The 16,996-nt window shown below is 30.8% G+C and overlaps 3 protein-coding genes across 3 annotated transcripts; 1 reads left to right on the top strand and 2 right to left on the bottom strand.

The window, feature by feature from the left end:
- Nucleotides 1-4,032: 4,032 nt before the first annotated feature.
- Nucleotides 4,033-8,464, bottom strand: LOC114181403 (receptor-like protein EIX1). The gene is made up of 2 exons (XM_028067851.1): nt 4,797-8,464; nt 4,033-4,119 (listed from the first exon to the last, which is right to left on the bottom strand). The coding sequence occupies exon 1, from the start codon at nt 8,106-8,108 to the stop codon at nt 4,815-4,817; it is 3,294 nt and encodes a 1,097-aa protein (XP_027923652.1). The 5' UTR covers nt 8,109-8,464; the 3' UTR covers nt 4,033-4,119; nt 4,797-4,814.
- A 985-nt stretch (nt 8,465-9,449) lies between these two features.
- On the top strand, nt 9,450-10,912 carry LOC114181404 (ATP-dependent DNA helicase PIF1-like). The gene is made up of 3 exons (XM_028067852.1): nt 9,450-9,763; nt 9,821-10,331; nt 10,395-10,912. The coding sequence occupies exons 1-3, from the start codon at nt 9,500-9,502 to the stop codon at nt 10,910-10,912; spliced, it is 1,293 nt and encodes a 430-aa protein (XP_027923653.1). The 5' UTR covers nt 9,450-9,499.
- A 1,110-nt stretch (nt 10,913-12,022) lies between these two features.
- Nucleotides 12,023-15,989, bottom strand: LOC114182633 (receptor-like protein EIX2). Its single transcript, XM_028069533.1, has 2 exons — nt 12,691-15,989; nt 12,023-12,146 (listed from the first exon to the last, which is right to left on the bottom strand). Exon 1 carries the CDS (start codon nt 15,974-15,976, stop codon nt 13,169-13,171), a length of 2,808 nt encoding a protein of 935 aa, XP_027925334.1. The 5' UTR covers nt 15,977-15,989; the 3' UTR covers nt 12,023-12,146; nt 12,691-13,168.
- Nucleotides 15,990-16,996: the final 1,007 nt, after the last annotated feature.

The raw sequence follows: 16,996 nt of genomic DNA, 5'->3' as shown, positions 1-16,996 counted from the left end.
CCTAACTCAACCTCACAAAACCACATGTAAAGTGAAATTTACATCCACTTATATAAATTGGTATTATCTCTAGTTGATGTAAGATTTTCAACACACCCCTCACATCGAGACATATATATATATATATATATATATATATATATATATATATATATATATATATATTATTCAAATATTATTATGATCATTTATTTTATTATTGATTATTTAATATATTCTTAACTTATTTATGGACATAATTATGATCATATTTATGGTCATATTATACGGGTGACTTGATGAATAAAGGACAATAAGTTTTTTTACATTAAAACTTAACAAAGTATAGAGTATGGTAGCAAACTTTGTTATTTATTAGGTTTATTGTTCCACTTGTTATCGACTTGTTATTGACTTGTTATTGGATTATCCATTAATGTCTATAGTCCCACGCTCAATATATATATATATATATATATATATATATATATATATATATATATATATATATATATAAATTATAATACAAAATATATTTAATTTTTAGTGTTACATCAATAAGAGAATCATGAGTAAAAATATTATGTGATGAATAGAGATGGCAAATAAACTCGTCTATGTGGGTATTGCCCGGATTTGTTCTCGTTTTGACGAGAAATCCCCGCATTGCCTAGGTATGAGTATGGGTATGGGGAATTCTCGATTTTTTTAATTGGGTATGGTGATGGGTATAGGGATGTACATATCCCCACCATAATACCCGTCCCCACCATAATACCCGTCCCCGTTTAAATTATTAAAATATTAAATTTTAATTAAGTTACCTATATATATATATATATATATTCTATTTTTTTATTTCTTCTAATTATTTAATTTGTCATGAAACTCATTCACATCTCCAATATATTTCTCATTATCATAACCTTTATGTTATTATGTTAAAATGATGTATGTCAATTAAAAATTTTTGTCTCACATTTGAATATTTCTATTATTTTTTAATATTTTTATTTATTGTTTATTTTCCTTTCACATGAGAATGTTTAATACTCTCAATTTAAGTGTTTAATAGCATAAACCTTCATTTACTAAGTAATATAAAAAATTATTTACTTATTATTATTAATTTTTGTTTCATTTGAAAAACTTTTTTATTTCGTTAAAACATTTTTTGTTATTTCTCAACCATTGAGTATATATGTTTATATTTGAAAAGTTTTCTTAAATCTCTAAGGTATTTTTCATCTTATTGTACCCTTAATTATACATTTATTTTTCTTTGTGCAATTTCTTTCGATAGTCTCTCTCATTGTTTATAAGACGCACTTTGTAAATTTTTTAATATTTTTATTTGTTGTTTATTTTCATCATGTAGAATACTATATCAATATATTTTATCTAATTATTTTTTATTTTCTAACTTGTTATCATTCATACTGTCATTTTTCACTATAATTATATAAATAACGTTTATTTACTACAATATACAAATAGAATGTAATTGCCATGAATATTTTTTTTATCACCATCTAACATATATTGAAGTTCAAAAGATACAAGATCTATGTTAAAGTTTTATTATTATGTTTATTATTTGTTCTTTGCGTCATTTTGATCAAGTGATTAGGGATGCAATGGGGCGGGGCGGAGACGGGTTTCGTTATCCCATACCCATCTCCATAATTCATACCCATCCCCATACCCAAACTCAACGGGTATCAAACTTTTGTCTTATCCACATATCCACAGGGTAACGGGTATATTCTTGTAGCCATACCCATACCCGTTTTCTTACTACTTCAATATTAATTTTTAATTAATTTTTATAGAATAATAAAAAATTACAGTAAAGAAAACATACTATTATCAAATATTCAATATTAGGAGGATGATTGTTTGTTCGATATCAAATACTTTGAAATAAATTATAATTGTTTACATTTTAGATTAGAATACCAAATAAAGTTTCATGAGAACCAAACATTTATTAAATTGGCAAACATTAATGAAACCTAGTTGATAAAATTTAAAAATATTTTTAAGAAAATATAAAAGAAAATCAAATATTCAAATTAAAATATATTTTAAATGTTTGTTTACTTCAATTTTTTAAATTCTAATGAATTTTTTGTATACGCTAATAAAATACACTAATACATGACTTGATCAAAATGACGCAAAGAATAAATAATAAACATAATAATAAAGTTTTGACATAGATCTTGTATCTTTCGAACTCCAATATATGTTGGATGGTGATAAAAAAAATTCATGGCAATTATATTAAATTTTTATATTGTAGTAAATATAAGTTATTTACACAATTATAGTAAAAAAGTTACAGTATGATTGATAATGAGTTAGAAAATAAAAAATAATTAGATAAAATATATCGGAATAATATTCTACATGATGAAAATAAACAACAAATAAAAATATTAACAAATTAACAAATATGTGTCTTAGAAACAATTTGAGAGACTATTAAAAGAAATCGCACAAAGGTAAACAAATGTATAATAAGATGAAAAATACTTTAGAGATCTAAGAAAACTTTTCAAATATTAACATATATATACTCAATGGTTGAGAAATAACGAAAATTGTTTTAGCGGAACAAAAGAGTTAGTCAAATGAAACAAAAATTATTAATAAGTAAAAAAAAATTATATTACCTTGTGAATGAAAGATTTTTGCTATTAACACTTACATTATAAGTATTAAATATTCTCATGTGAAAGGAAAATATATAATAAATAAAAATATTAAAAAATAATAGAGATATTCAATGTGAGACATAAAAAAATTTCAATTGACATAAATAATTTTAACATAATTACATAAAGGTTATAATAAGATGAAAACTATAATAGAAATGCGAATGAATTTTATGACAAACCAAATAATTAGAAGAAATAAAAGATAGAAAAAAAAATATATATATATATATATATATATATATATATATATAGTTACTTAATTAATTGTGAATATTTTAATAATTTAAACGATGATGGAGATATGGCGGTACTGGGGATATATACATCCCCCATACCTAATTGAAAAAGTCGGAGATTCCCCATACCCATACCCAAACCCAGTCAATGCAGGGATTCCCCATCAAAAAGGGGAGGGTTCGGGCAATACCCACGGGGCGGGTTTATTTGCCATCTCTACAAGTGATGATTATAACTTTTTTATTAGTATATAAAAAAGAGATTCATTAGAATTTAAAAAATTGAAGTAAATAAACATTTAAAATCTATTTTAATTTGAATATTTGTTTTTCTTTTATATATTTTTTTAAATATTTTTAAATTTTATCAACTAGGTTTCATTAATGTTTGCAAATTTAATAAATTGTTTGGTTCTCATGAAATTTTATTTGATATTCTAATCTAAAATGTAAACAATTATAATTTATTTCAAAGTATTTGATATCGAACAAACAATCATCCTCCTAATATTGAATATTTGATAATAGTATGTTTTCTTTACTGTAATTTTTTATTATTCTATAAAAATTAATTAAAAATTAATATTGAAGTAGTAAGAAAACGGGTATGGGTATGGCTACAAGAATATACCCGTTACCCTGTGGATATGTGTAATTTTATGATTTTATTATAAATCATTTTTATTTATTTTGTAGACTTATAATTAAGAAATTATTGAGTTTAAAATAACGTTAAATTGGAAAAATCGACTAAATTTAAAAGAACAATTACTTAAAAGATAAAGTTAATAAAATAATTATTCTAATCTGAAAAAAATATTTAAAGAATAAAACTGAAAAATAAACATAGACATCAAAAATAAAAATCTCGTGGTATATATAAGGATAAATAATTCAGCCGTGAGAGTCACTGTGTCAGAGTTACATTAGGAGTCGTCATTATTTATATTATTTAATATTTTGGAGGAATAACATTTGATAACAAAATGTATAATATAATACTTTAAATTTATTTACAATTCTTTTCAAAATATTTGTAACTTTTTATAAAAATTACAAAACAAAAAGGAGATATACCTATTCATCAATCAAGTGATGGTATAAACTTCACACACATGGCTATCAACCGTGCTTTCCTTCTTCCGGGATCAATCAGAAGTGCCTAGGACAATTGCAATAACCTATAAATTTTGTACAACCGTCAATTGGGTTAGGAAAATAATATTTTTATCCACTTTAATTTATTATTTTAATATATTTTTTAATTATTTATTTAAAAAAATTTGATGTGAAATGATAATTTAAGGATAATCGATGTGTTAGATTAAACGTTAGTAAAAAAAAAAAAAATGAATTAAAATATCTTGATTTATTATAACATAAATAAAGACGGAATTATATTTGACTCTGTCAAATTAGAATATATTATTTTAACTAAATCATTTAATATGGTAGTAAATTAAATATTTAACAATATTTTATACCAAAAAAATAAAACTTAAGCATTTAAAAAAATCATAGTTACGAAAATTCAACATTCTTCTTTTAAAGTAAAAATATCATCTGATAAAATATGTTACATGATCAGATACAAAATAAATATTTCATCATTGAATTATGAAACATAATATTCATTCATGAAATCTATTGTTTCTTTTTTCCCCTCTCTAATACACTTGCGTTAAAACAATAAGTATTATTTATAGTAAGGGTGATTACTAAAATTGTTAAACTAGGATGAACAAATAAAATACTTCTCCTAATAATTAGATTATATTTAATTACAGTTTTTTGTTCAAAATATGTATTCTGATTTATTTATTTGTGAAGCAAATATTGATATATCTGACTAACATACCTTTTTCCTGCAATCAGGTCACCTACACTTGCCACATTGTTCATACATACCGATTGTCAATCTGTTTAAGAAGTCCAGATAAGCATTTTTCCAAGAACTCCAAAGTAGTATTGGTCCTAATAAGCCCCAAAATCCAGTGAAGTATCCAATCCCCATGCTCATGTACAATGCCTCGTAGAAAATACTATCTTCATCATCATTTATTGCTTCGGCTTCCGAAAGTTTTCCTGTTGTTTGATCTCCGTCTCCATAACAACTTTTGTTAAGTTGCTCACCACAAAGATACATATTTCCTTCAAAACTAGATGCATCGAAGGTTTCAAAATGTCTTCCTGATGGGATTCTTCCAGAAAGAAAATTGTGTGACAAGTCTAATTTGCCTAGATTGTCAATTTCGGATAGAGGAAGAGGAATTCCTCCACTGATTTGATTTCTTGATAAGTCAAGGGATTCCAGTGAACTTAAATTTCCTATCTCTGAAGGAATTTTTCCACTCAGATTATTTCTTGATAAGTTCAAAGAAACTAACCCAGCCAAATATCCAATCTCTTTTGGTATTTCACCCGTTAACTTATTACTTGAAAGATCAATGCCCTTAATTAACTCTGCATTCTTGAACCTCTGTTCCACACCTTTCCATATCAAGCTTATGTTAAAGGAATACTCTTCCTCAACAAAATAGTCATAAATTTTAATATAAGGCATATATGTGAAATACATACCATTTAGAGTGCCACGTGTGTCGATGCCCTTTTTAGACATGGCAGTCAATTCCTTTAAGCATGATGGAATTCTTTTTGATAACATATTCTTCGAAAGATCCAATAATTGAATATACTTCAAATAACAGAGTTGAATAGGAAGATTTCCAGAAAAGTGATTCTCTCGCATGTTCAAGATTATCAACTGTTGCATACTTTCTCCGATCCATGATGGTATGGGGCCGGACAACATATTATCAGCCACATCCAACATAATTAAATTGCTGCAATTCTTCAAAGTCGAAGCTAATTCACCTGTCAGGTTATTGTTTCGTAAAACCAAGACTTTCAATTCAACAAGGCTGCCCATAGACAAAGGAATCCTTCCTGACAATTTATTGTTGCTTAAATCAAGATACCATAACCCATCAACAGATGTCCAACAGTCAGGGAGCTGTCCCTTCAATTGATTGTTTGACAAATCTAAAGTCCACATTTCGGAGTTGCCTTGGTTACATATGAATGAAAACAAATCTGAGAATTTGTTGTTAGAAAGCCTCAAATCAAACGCTTGTAGTAAAAATGATGGAATTTTGCCTTCAAACTGATTTGAATTTAGAATTACCGATGGTGCATAGTGAAGCTTCAATGATATATTAGGAATCGGACCACTGAGATTGTTGTGAGACATATTCAATGTTCTCATATTTTGCAAGTTGTCCCAAACCCAATCCGGTACGTAATTAAGCCCATTGTCGGAAATATCGAGGTCACTTAACGAACTTTGAGTATGGAGCCAACTAGGAAAACTAGGATCCAACTTGCAAGATCTTAGTCCCAAATTTTGTAACTGGAAAGGTGGAACCCAAGTAGGGACAAATTTTACAGACAATGAGTTATTTGACAAAGATAAGTACCTTAATTTGGAAAAATTGGAAAGATGGGATTCAGTGACGTCACCCTCCAAGCAATTTCCATCCAATAACAAGTACTCCAACTCAGATAGCAATCCAATGCTTTTAGGTAATGTTCCTGTAATGTTGTTAGAGGATAAATCCAAAATCTGAAACACGTACTTGTTGCACCATGATGAATTCTGAAAGAAGCTAGAAAATTTTCCGCTCAGCTTGTTCTTGAAGAGGATTAAACTCTCCAATGTGCATATGTTCCCAAAGAAAGATGGAATCTCGCCTTGCAGTTTGTTACCATGGAGGTCAAGAACTTCAAGAGAGTTCATTACTTTCCCAAATCCATCTGGAATGGGACCTTCCAACATGTTATTATAAAGTTGAAGTGTACGAAGATTGGTAGTGGAGTTGAAGAGCCAGTAAAATATGGATGATGATTTCAACAGATTTGAGGAGAGATCAAGCGAGGTAAGTGAAGATGAAGAATTCGTAATTGAAATAGCTGAGATGAGAAAGTTATCATTACTTAGACCACAACTTGACAAATAAAGATTTTGAAGTTTTGAACTGAAGTTGAAACTACCTTGAAAGACTGATGATGTCATATTATTATAGGAAAGGTCAAGGGTCACAAGAGAAGGAAAGGTTGAGAAGACAGGAGATGAGAAAACAATGTTATTTTGAGAAAGATAAAGCTCTTGAAGATTAAGGCTAAAGTTAGACAGTAATTGAAATGTTGAGGATGTGAGCATATTATCAGAAAGGTCAAGGATCATAAGAGAATTGGAAAAGTTGGAAGGTGAATAAAACAGAGAATGAATATGGGTATCTGAAAGAGAACAGTCAACTAGCCTCAACTCTTTTAAATTTGGAAAAGTAATCGTTTGTAACCACTGAAGATTTTGTAAATAATACAGGGCAAGATGTGTTAGGGAACTGAGATTAGACAACCACTTTGCATCCTTAGGTTTTACATCAAAATAACCACCAAGTCTAAGAGTGTGCAAGAAAGGAAGATTCCCAACCTGGAATGGGAGTGCTCCAGAAAAGGAATTTCCGCTAAGATCAAGGTACCTCAACTGTGACAGATTTGCAAATTGACAAGGGAGTTTACCATCAAGATTACTATAACTGAGATCGAGAGACGTTAAATTTGAAAGGCTTCCAAGTTGATAAGGGATATCTCCACGGAGAAGATAATTGTGACTTAAATCCAGAGACAATAAATGTGTAAGGCTTCCAAGTTGGGTAGGAATGCTCCCACCAAAATGAGAATAGGAGAGATTGAGATATCTTAAGTTGGTAAGTGAGGCAATGAGTTGTGGGATGTGACTCCGTACGAAACCATTGTTGCTGAGATCCAAATGTTGAATATTTTGCAAAGGAAACAATGAACTGATATTGAGTGCACCTCTCAAAAATTGTGTATCCGAACCACGGAGACGAAGGAAGCTTACATGAGCTGTTTGATGGTCGCATTGAATGCCTTTCCATTTGCAACAATCTCGACTCTTCTCATCATCCCTCCATGTTGTCAGCATGCCATAGCCATCTATGAGGCCATGCTTGAAGTGGAGGAGTGCCTGTCTCTCCCTCTCAATGCACTTTATTTCTGTGCTATTGTTCAATCCGAGAATGGATTCTGCAGCATGGAGCAAGAGCAGGAGAAGTGCACAACAGAGTCTAGGAAAACAAGTAGTCATGACTTTTTTGGTGATATGAAATACGTAAGAGTGAAACAAGGATCTTGAATTTGATGAGTCTACTCTTAATCGTGAAGAGTGAATGGCAAAACCAAAACGATTGAATATATATAAGCGTTCTGGTAGAGTATAGTGCTTGGGGTGGTGTCATTTTTCCACCAAATATGCTTTTTGATGCACCCACTACTTTTAATTACATGCACTCAAAATATCATCATCATGATTCATGTGTAGAATTTTTGTTGGGCTCTGTGCGATCAAACAGAAAAGGAGTTTTCACACCAATAACTTATGACAAATAGACTAACACGTTTCATAACTAACGTCAAATGTTTCATACTATTATTATTAATAAAATAATGCCAGGAAACGTGACGGAGACTTTGAAACAGTTTCTGTACAATAGAAAGTGATAGTTGACTTGACTTGAAACATGAATGAAAAGTATTGAGAAAATTATTGGGGATGAAAACAAGAGATGAAGAAAAAATAGTTATTATGATTGTAACGTTGAATATTTACCGTGAATATTTGCCAAAGAAAAAGAATGGAAACCAAGGAAGAAAGGCTACAACATTGGTAGACTTACTTATATTCCTCCTGGGTCTGGAGAACTTTATTATTTGAGGATATTACTGACCATTCAAAAAGGTTGTATTGATTATGAAAGCATTAAGACAATTGATGGAAAGTATTATGAAACATACCAAGAAGCTTGCTATGTTTTGGGATTGTTGGCTGATGACAAAGAATATATTGATGCAATCAAAGAAGCAAGTGAATTTGCTTGTGGGTATCAACTTAGAAGATTATTTGTTACTTTGTTGTCCATGAATACAATTTCTAAACCAGATATAGTTTGGAATTGTACTTGGAGTATCTTATGTGATGGAATTTTGTACCAAAAAAGGAAGGAGATGAACTTACCAGGTACTTCATATTTTTTCTTTTAATTTCGTATACATATATATTTTAATTGTTTTATTTACTTATTGCATGTCTTCTCAAACTATAAACAATATTAATTTACAGATTCATAATCTGTATTTATTGTTCTTTACTTATTTACAGATCTTCTCAAGTTTAGTTGTTTATTATTATATTATATATATCTATATGATTATTATATATCTGTATTTGCAGGTCTTCAAATTGAGACTGCTGAATTACAAAAACTATGTCTTCTGGAAATAGAGGAAATGCTACTGTCAAATGGTAGAAGTTTGAAAGATTATCCTTCATTACCTCAACTTGATCTTTCAGATGTACATACATTCAATAATAGATTTATTGTTGATGAGCTGCAATATAATAAACAAGACATGGCGAGAGAACATGACAGTTTGTTTAAAGCACTCAATGATGAACAAATTGATGTATATCAGCATATCATGACAGCAGTTCTTTCAAAGAAGGGAGGATTCTTTTTCTTATATGGCTATGGTGGTACAGGTAAGACTTTTATGTGGAAGACATTGTCGGCTGGTCTAAGAAGCAAAGGCATGATTGTTTTGAACGTAGCATCAAGTGGAATTGCTTCTTTATTACTTCCTGGTGGAAAAACAGCACACTCTACCTTTTGCATCCCACTGTTAATTAATGAAGAATCAACTTGCAACATAGCACAAGGTAGTCTTAGGGCAAAACTTCTTATGGTTACCAGTTTGATTATCTGGGATGAAGCACCAATGATGAATAGAATGTGTTTTGAGGCATTTGATAGAACACTAAGAGATATTATGCGAAATGTTGATGATGCCAATAAAGACAAACCATTTGGTGGCAAAGCAGTTGTGTTAGGAGGTGACTTTAGACAAATTCTACCAGTTATCAAAAAAGGATCTAAGTTTGATATCATAAAATCATCAATCAACTATTCAGTGTTATGGAATTGTTGTAAAGTGCTAAAGTTATCCAAGAACATGAGATTAAGTACTACATCAAATACTGAAACAGCCAATGATATTCAAGAATTTGCTGATTGGATTTTGAAGATTGGAGACGCAAGAATGGATCTAAATGAAAATGGTGAGTGCATTGTTGAAATTCCCGAACAGATCCTAATTACAAACACAGATTTACCTTTATTGTCATTGGTTGAATTTGTCTATCCTGAATTTGTGGTTAACATGTTGAATCCTAATTATTTTGATGATGGAGCAATTTTGTGCCCAACAAATGATTCTGTAGAGCAAGTAAATGATTTCATGTTGTCCTTAATTGGTGGTGATGAGGTGACTTATTTAAGTTCAGATACACCTTGCCAATCTGATGAACAAGATGAAGTGCAATCTGAATGGTTTACATCTGAATTTTTAAATGATATCAAATGTTCAGGGATACCAAATCATAAACTGAAGTTGAAAACAGGTGTTCCAATTATGCTCTTGAGAAACATTGATCAAGCAAAAGGTTTATGCAATGGCACAAGATTGCAAGTCAAACATTTAGGCAAGAATGTAATATGTGCAACTGTAATTACTGGAAAAAACATTGGTGACAGCATTTTTATACCAAGAATGGATTTAGTGCCATCGGATTCAGGGTTGCCTTTCAAATTTCAAAGAAGACAATTTCCGATATCTTTATGCTTTGCAATGACGATTAACAAAAGTCAAGGACAAACGCTTTCTAGAGTTGGCCTTTATCTTCCACAACCTGTATTCACACATGGCCAACTATATGTTGCTATTTCTAGAGTCAAAACCAAAAGAGGATTGAAAATACTTATATTGGATGAAGATGGAAAGGTAACAAACACAACTAAAAACGTTGTGTACAAAGAAATTTTTGAAACTCTTTGAAAAGAAATCAATTATAGGTATGTCATTTAGAATTTTATTTTTCATTTCAAAACTGTTATAAATATATATCAATTGATTTATGTATTTTCTGCCATGTAGGAAAATCATTGTACTGAAAAAGTTGAACAAAGAAGTCATTGTGTACAAAAGGAAGTTATGAACTTCAATACCAAAGGATACATTCTAGGTATGTAATTTTTTCTTTTTTAATTCTTATATTAACAAAGTTCTGTATTAGTCATATTTTTGTTGTTGGTGCTTGACGACAATATTCAATGAAATCAAATCTTAACTTGACATACAACTTTAATTACATTCTAAATTGATCTATTCTATTGATAAACGTCAACATCTTTTTAAAACATTAGATTATCATCATATAGATTATTAAATATCCAAAAACCCATTGCTATGACCACAATTATTACATATAAAAAAAACCCGTGCGTTGCACGGGTAGAAGGACTAGTATGAAACATGAGTACATGAATTGAACACTTTCATTCAATGTCTTGCCGTTTGCAGCAATCATGACCATGTACACATCATGTCACACGCATACGACTACGGACACGCCTCTTGGAATTGATTCTTACATATTCTTGTCATTCTTCAAAAAAATAAAAAACAAAAATAGAATGTACAACCATTTTTTAATAGCAATATAATTGTGAAATTAACTGATTCGTATGTTAATTCCGGGCCAAAACTCTTCTTCAAACGTGCAAGTTGGTAATTAACTAAACTTTCAGGAGATAATTTGACAGAATAAAAAAATGGATGTTGAATTGTATATGGTTCTATTGTTTTGATTCAAGTTATATATTACACACATCAAATAAAGAGAATAATATTTAAATAAATTTATTAAATTTATGAATTGACATACTACGATTAATATTAACTGTATTTATTCATTATCATCCGCTGCAGCACAAGACCCTTAACTAGAAATAAATAAATAAATGGGTATGTTCAATCATATTAGGTTTAGAGTTATTAGAAAAGTGGTGCTAAAAATAAAATATAAAATTAAAAGGGAACGACGTTAGAAATGTATTATGCAAAACAACTCGGTGAAATCAGAGTCTAGAAACAACATTTTGACATAAATTACTTACTAAAAACATTCAAACTATAACACTGAATACATATCTTGCACTTGTATATATACCAATCATGATTTCCTTCACCCGAGATCAATCGGATGCGCGTGTAGCACAACTGCAATAACCTGCAATTTTTGTATAACCATTGATGTCGTTTATTACATCATAAATAAAATATGGGAATTTAATTTGTGTGAATTAAAATGAAACATTTTTCTAAAAAAATAGTATTTTTATTAAATCATTTAATATGATAATAAATTAATATTTTAATAATATTTTTAGCAACCAAATAAAATTTAACTGTTCGAAAAAATCATATTTAAAAAAAAATCGTTATTCTTCTTTTAACGTAAAAAAATCATCTAATAAAATATGTTACATTATTTGATACACATAACTATTTCATCATTATTATTAAACAAAATTAAACACAGTTCAATCATGTAAACTATTTTTTCGTTTTTCCTCTCTCTAAGTTACAGACTATAGTTAAAGCAATAAGTGTTATAGTAAAGAGTGATTACTGAATTTGTTAAGTTAGGATCAAATAAAACAAACTACTCCTAACAATCGGAATACATTTAATTTAATTAGAGTTTTCTATTAAAAAATATGTATTCCATTTTTTTTTTTTGAAGCAGGTATTGATATATATGACAAACGTACCTTCTTCTTGCAATCAGAGCACCAACAACACATATATAGCATATGTCAACCTGTTTAGGAATCTGAGAAAAGTATTTCTCCAAGAACGCCAAAGTAGCATTGTCCCGAATAAGCCCCAAAATCCAGTGAAATATCCAATCCCCATGCTCATGTACAATGCCTCATACAAAACATTATCTTCATCATCATTTCCATGTTCTTCAGTCTTTATTGTTGTCTGATTTCCATCTTCAGGACAAGTTCTGTTAAGTTGTGCACCACAAAGACCAACATTCCCTTTAAAACTAGATACATCAAAAGTTCCAAAGTGTCTTCCTGATGGTATCCTTCCAGACAGAGAGTTGTGTGACAGATCTAACTAAGAAAATCAATTTCAGAAAGTGAGAAAGGAATTCCACCATTGATATGATTTCTTGATAAGTCAAGGGACTCCAATGAACTTAAATTTCCTATCTCTGAAGGAATTTCTCCGCTCAGATTATTTCTTGATAAATTCAAAGAAACTAACCCAAGTAGATATGATCTCTTTTGGTATTTCACCCGTCAACTTATTACTTGAAAGATCAATGCTCTTAAGCTTTAACTCTGGGTTCTTGAATCCCTGTTCAACCCCTTTCCACATCAGGCTTATGTTAAGGGTATACTCGCCCGAAGGAAAACTTGTATAAAATACACCATTCATGTTCAGCAATTTTATATAATTTATAAACCCACGTGTGTGGATGCTCTTTTCAAACATTGCAGTCAAATTGTTTAAGCATGTTGGGATTCCTTTTGATAACATATTCTTTGAAAGATCCAAGAATTGAATATGCTTCAAATAACAGAGTTCACTGGGAAGATTTCCAGAAAAGTGATTCTTTCGCATGTTCAAAATTATTAACTGCTTCATACTTTCTCCGATCCATGATGGAATGGGACCAAACAACATATTTTCACCCACATCCAATGTAGTTAAATTGTTGCAGTTCTTCAAAGTGGAAGCTAATTCACCCGTTAGGTTATTGTTCCGTAAGACCAAGACTTCCAATTTAACGAGGCTGCCCATGGACACAGGAATCTTCCCTGACAATTTGTTATTGCTTAAATCAAGAAACAGTAACCGATTTACATGTTTCCAACACTCTGGGAGTTTTCCCTTCAATTGATTGTTTGATAAATCTAAAATAGTCATTGCAGAGCTGCTTTGGTCACATATGAATGAAAATAGATCTGAAAATTTATTGTCAGAAAGCCTCAACTCTGAAGATTGTAGTAAAAACGATGAAATTTTTCCTTCAAACTGATTCGAATTCAGAATTATAAATGGTCTATTGAGAAGCTTCATCGATGTATTAGGAATTGCACCGGTGAGATTATTCTGAGACATATTCAAACATTGCACATTTTCCAAGTTGTTCCAAAACAATTTTGGTACTGAACCATTCAGCCCATTATAAGAAATATCAAGAAAAGCTAAGGAGAGTTGAGTCTGGAGCCAACTAGGAAAAGTGGGGCCTAACATGCAAGATTTTAGTTTCAGAACATATAATTGGAAAGGAGGAACCCAATTAGGGTCTATTTTTAGAGATAGAGAGTTATCTGACAAATATAAGTGTCTTAACTTGGAAAAATTGGAAAGATGGGATTCAGTGACGTCACCCTCCAAACGATTTCCATCCAAGTACAAGTACTCCAACTCAGATAGCAATCCAATGACTGTAGGTAGCATGCCTGTAACCTGGTTATTAGATAAATCCAAACTCTGAAACACGTGTCTGTTGCACCATGAAGAATTTTGAAATAAGCTTGAAATTTCCCCACTCAACTCGTTATTTGAGAGGTCTAATCTCTGCAATGTGCACATGTTCCCAAAGGAAGATGGAATCTCGCCTTGCAGTTTGTTACCATAGAGGTCAAGAAACTCAAGAGATTTCATTACTTTCCCATATCCATCTGGAATGGGACCTTCCAACACGTTTTCATAAAGGTCAAGAGTACGAAGATTGGTAGTGGAGTTGAAGAGCCAGTAAAATATGGATGATGATTTTAACAGATTTGAGGAAAGATCAAGCGAGGCAAGAGAAGATGAAGAATTCGTAATTGAAATGTTAGATATGAGAAAACTACCATCCCTGAGACTACAATTTCGCAAATTAAGATTTTGAAGTTTTGAACTGAAGTTGAAACTACCCTGAAAGATAAATGATGTCATATTATTATAAGAAAGGTCAAGGATCACAAGAGAAGGAAAACTTGAGAAGACAGGAGATGAGAAAACAATGTTATTATGAGAAAGATAAAGCTCTTGAAGGTTAAGGCTAAAGTTAGACAACAACTGAAATGATGAGGATGTGAGCATATTAGAAGAAAGATCAAGGATGGTAAGAGAATTGGAAAAGTTGGAAGGTGAATAAAATAGAGAATGAATATGGGTATCTGAAAGAGAACAGTCAACTAGTCTCAACTCTCTTAGCTTAGTACAATGAAACATTTGAAACCAGTGAAGGTTACGTAAACCATCGAAGGCAAGATGTGTTAATGAACAGAGATTAGACAACCATTTGGCATCCTTAGGTTTGACATCAAAATCACCAGCAAGTATAAGAGTTTGCAAGTAAGGAAAATTCCCAACCTGGAAAGGGAGTGCTCCAGAAAAGTAATTACAACTGAGACCAAGGTATCTCAACTGTGACATATTTGCAAGTTGACTAGGGAGTTTCCCTTCAAGATAATTATAATTGAGATCGAGATACCTTAAATATTTAAGGCTTCCAAGCTGATAAGGGAGTTCCTGGTCGAGATAATTGTAACTGAGATCGAGATACCTTAAATGTGTAAGGCTTCCAAGTTGGATAGGAATGCTGCCACTAAAAAAAGAATTGGAGAGATTGAGATATCTTAAGTTTGTAAGTGAGCCTATGAGTTCTGCGATGTCATTGCCCATAAAAAAATTGTAGCTGAGATCTAAATATTGAATATTTTGCAAGGGAAACAATGAACTGATATTGAGTGCACCTCTCAAATATTGTGTCTCAGAACCACGAAGACGAAGGATGGTTACAAGACCTGTTTGATTGTCACATTGAATGTTTTTCCATTTGCAACAATCTCGACTTTTTTCATCATCCCTCCATGTAGAAAGCATGCCATTGACATCTACGAGGTCAAGTTTGAAGCTGAGGAGTGCTTGTCTCTCCCTCTCATTGCACTTTATTTCAGAGGTATTGTTGAATCCGAGGACGGGTCCTGCAGCATGCATGAGAAGCAGGAGAAGTGCATAAAATCGTTCCAGAACACGAGTCATTATTTCAGCTAATTCTTAGTTGTGAGGTGTGAAAGGCAGAAGCAGGAAGGATTTGTTATATAAGGAGTTTGGGAGAGTAAAGTGGTGGTGGTTGGCATCTATTCCCAGCGTTCACATGCTCACTGATTCATATTTTCTCATCCCTTCATCAAACATGGTTTATTGAACTACCCACTAGCAATAAAAAAAGACCATCATGCAGTGTGTGAGGAGTTTAGTGGAGAGCCTCTGAAACGGTAGCTGATGACCAATGTGAAAAAGATTTACATATTATATTATAAATGTCTAAGTGGAATTAAACCTATAATAATTAGCACACGATATAAGAAATGTTGTAGAACTTACAATACAATATCTTGTCTTACATTGTTTTTTAAGAGATGTGTAACACCCTTAACGACTATAAACGCAGCAAGATTGATATCTTTACTTGTGTAGACTAGAATTTGAAGTCTTTCTACTTTTTTATTTTCAAATTTTACGTCATTTTTTAAATTTCGTTTTACGTTGATATAGGTTAATTTTTAATACATATTTTAGAAAAAAATATATTAATTTATATGTATATGTAAATTTTTTTAATTTTGTTTTATATAATATATTAGAAAAAATAATATTTTGAAATAAAAATAATTATTTTTTTAATATATCTATAACAATATATAGAGAGATATCCTCTTTTATGTCCACATTTCATTATTCTAATTTATAGAGAGGATATCCTACGTGCCTGGTCAACCTCGGCTTTTAATTTGATTTCTTTATTCTGTCGTTGTAACTCTAAGATGCTCTGCTGCTGTCGCGTAGGTCTCTCTTGAGTTGCGTTTCGGTTCACCTTTTCTTCTTGTTGTACTTCTATGTTCAGATTTGGTGGAGGTGGGATCGAATTTTCCCGAACCCCACAATGGGCTCCAATGTTTCGATCAAAACAAGGTGTAAAATAATCCTCAACTGATTAGGTAAAAAACAATTTGTCTTTTGACCATGAGAATAACATTCTTATTTATAGAAGATAAATCG

This window comes from Vigna unguiculata, chromosome 4 (genome assembly GCF_004118075.2).
Source record: "Vigna unguiculata cultivar IT97K-499-35 chromosome 4, ASM411807v1, whole genome shotgun sequence".
NCBI classification, from domain to species: Eukaryota; Viridiplantae; Streptophyta; class Magnoliopsida; order Fabales; family Fabaceae; genus Vigna; species Vigna unguiculata.
The sequence above is the reverse complement of the archived record's forward strand: the minus strand, read 5'-3'. Positions and strand labels throughout refer to the sequence as shown.

Bases quoted from the DNA above. Each gene is read 5' to 3' on its own strand.
- LOC114181403 (XM_028067851.1), bottom strand. From the start codon at position 8,108: ATGACTACTTGTTTTCCTAGACTCTGTTGTGCACTTCTCCTGCTCTTG.
- LOC114181404 (XM_028067852.1), top strand. From the start codon at position 9,500: ATGACAGCAGTTCTTTCAAAGAAGGGAGGATTCTTTTTCTTATATGGC. The intron at 9,764-9,820 runs GTTACCAGTTTG...ATGTGTTTTGAG, and splicing joins TTAGGGCAAAACTTCTTATG to GCATTTGATAGAACACTAAG. The intron at 10,332-10,394 runs GTGGTGATGAGG...AACAAGATGAAG, and splicing joins TTTCATGTTGTCCTTAATTG to TGCAATCTGAATGGTTTACA.
- LOC114182633 (XM_028069533.1), bottom strand. From the start codon at position 15,976: ATGACTCGTGTTCTGGAACGATTTTATGCACTTCTCCTGCTTCTCATG.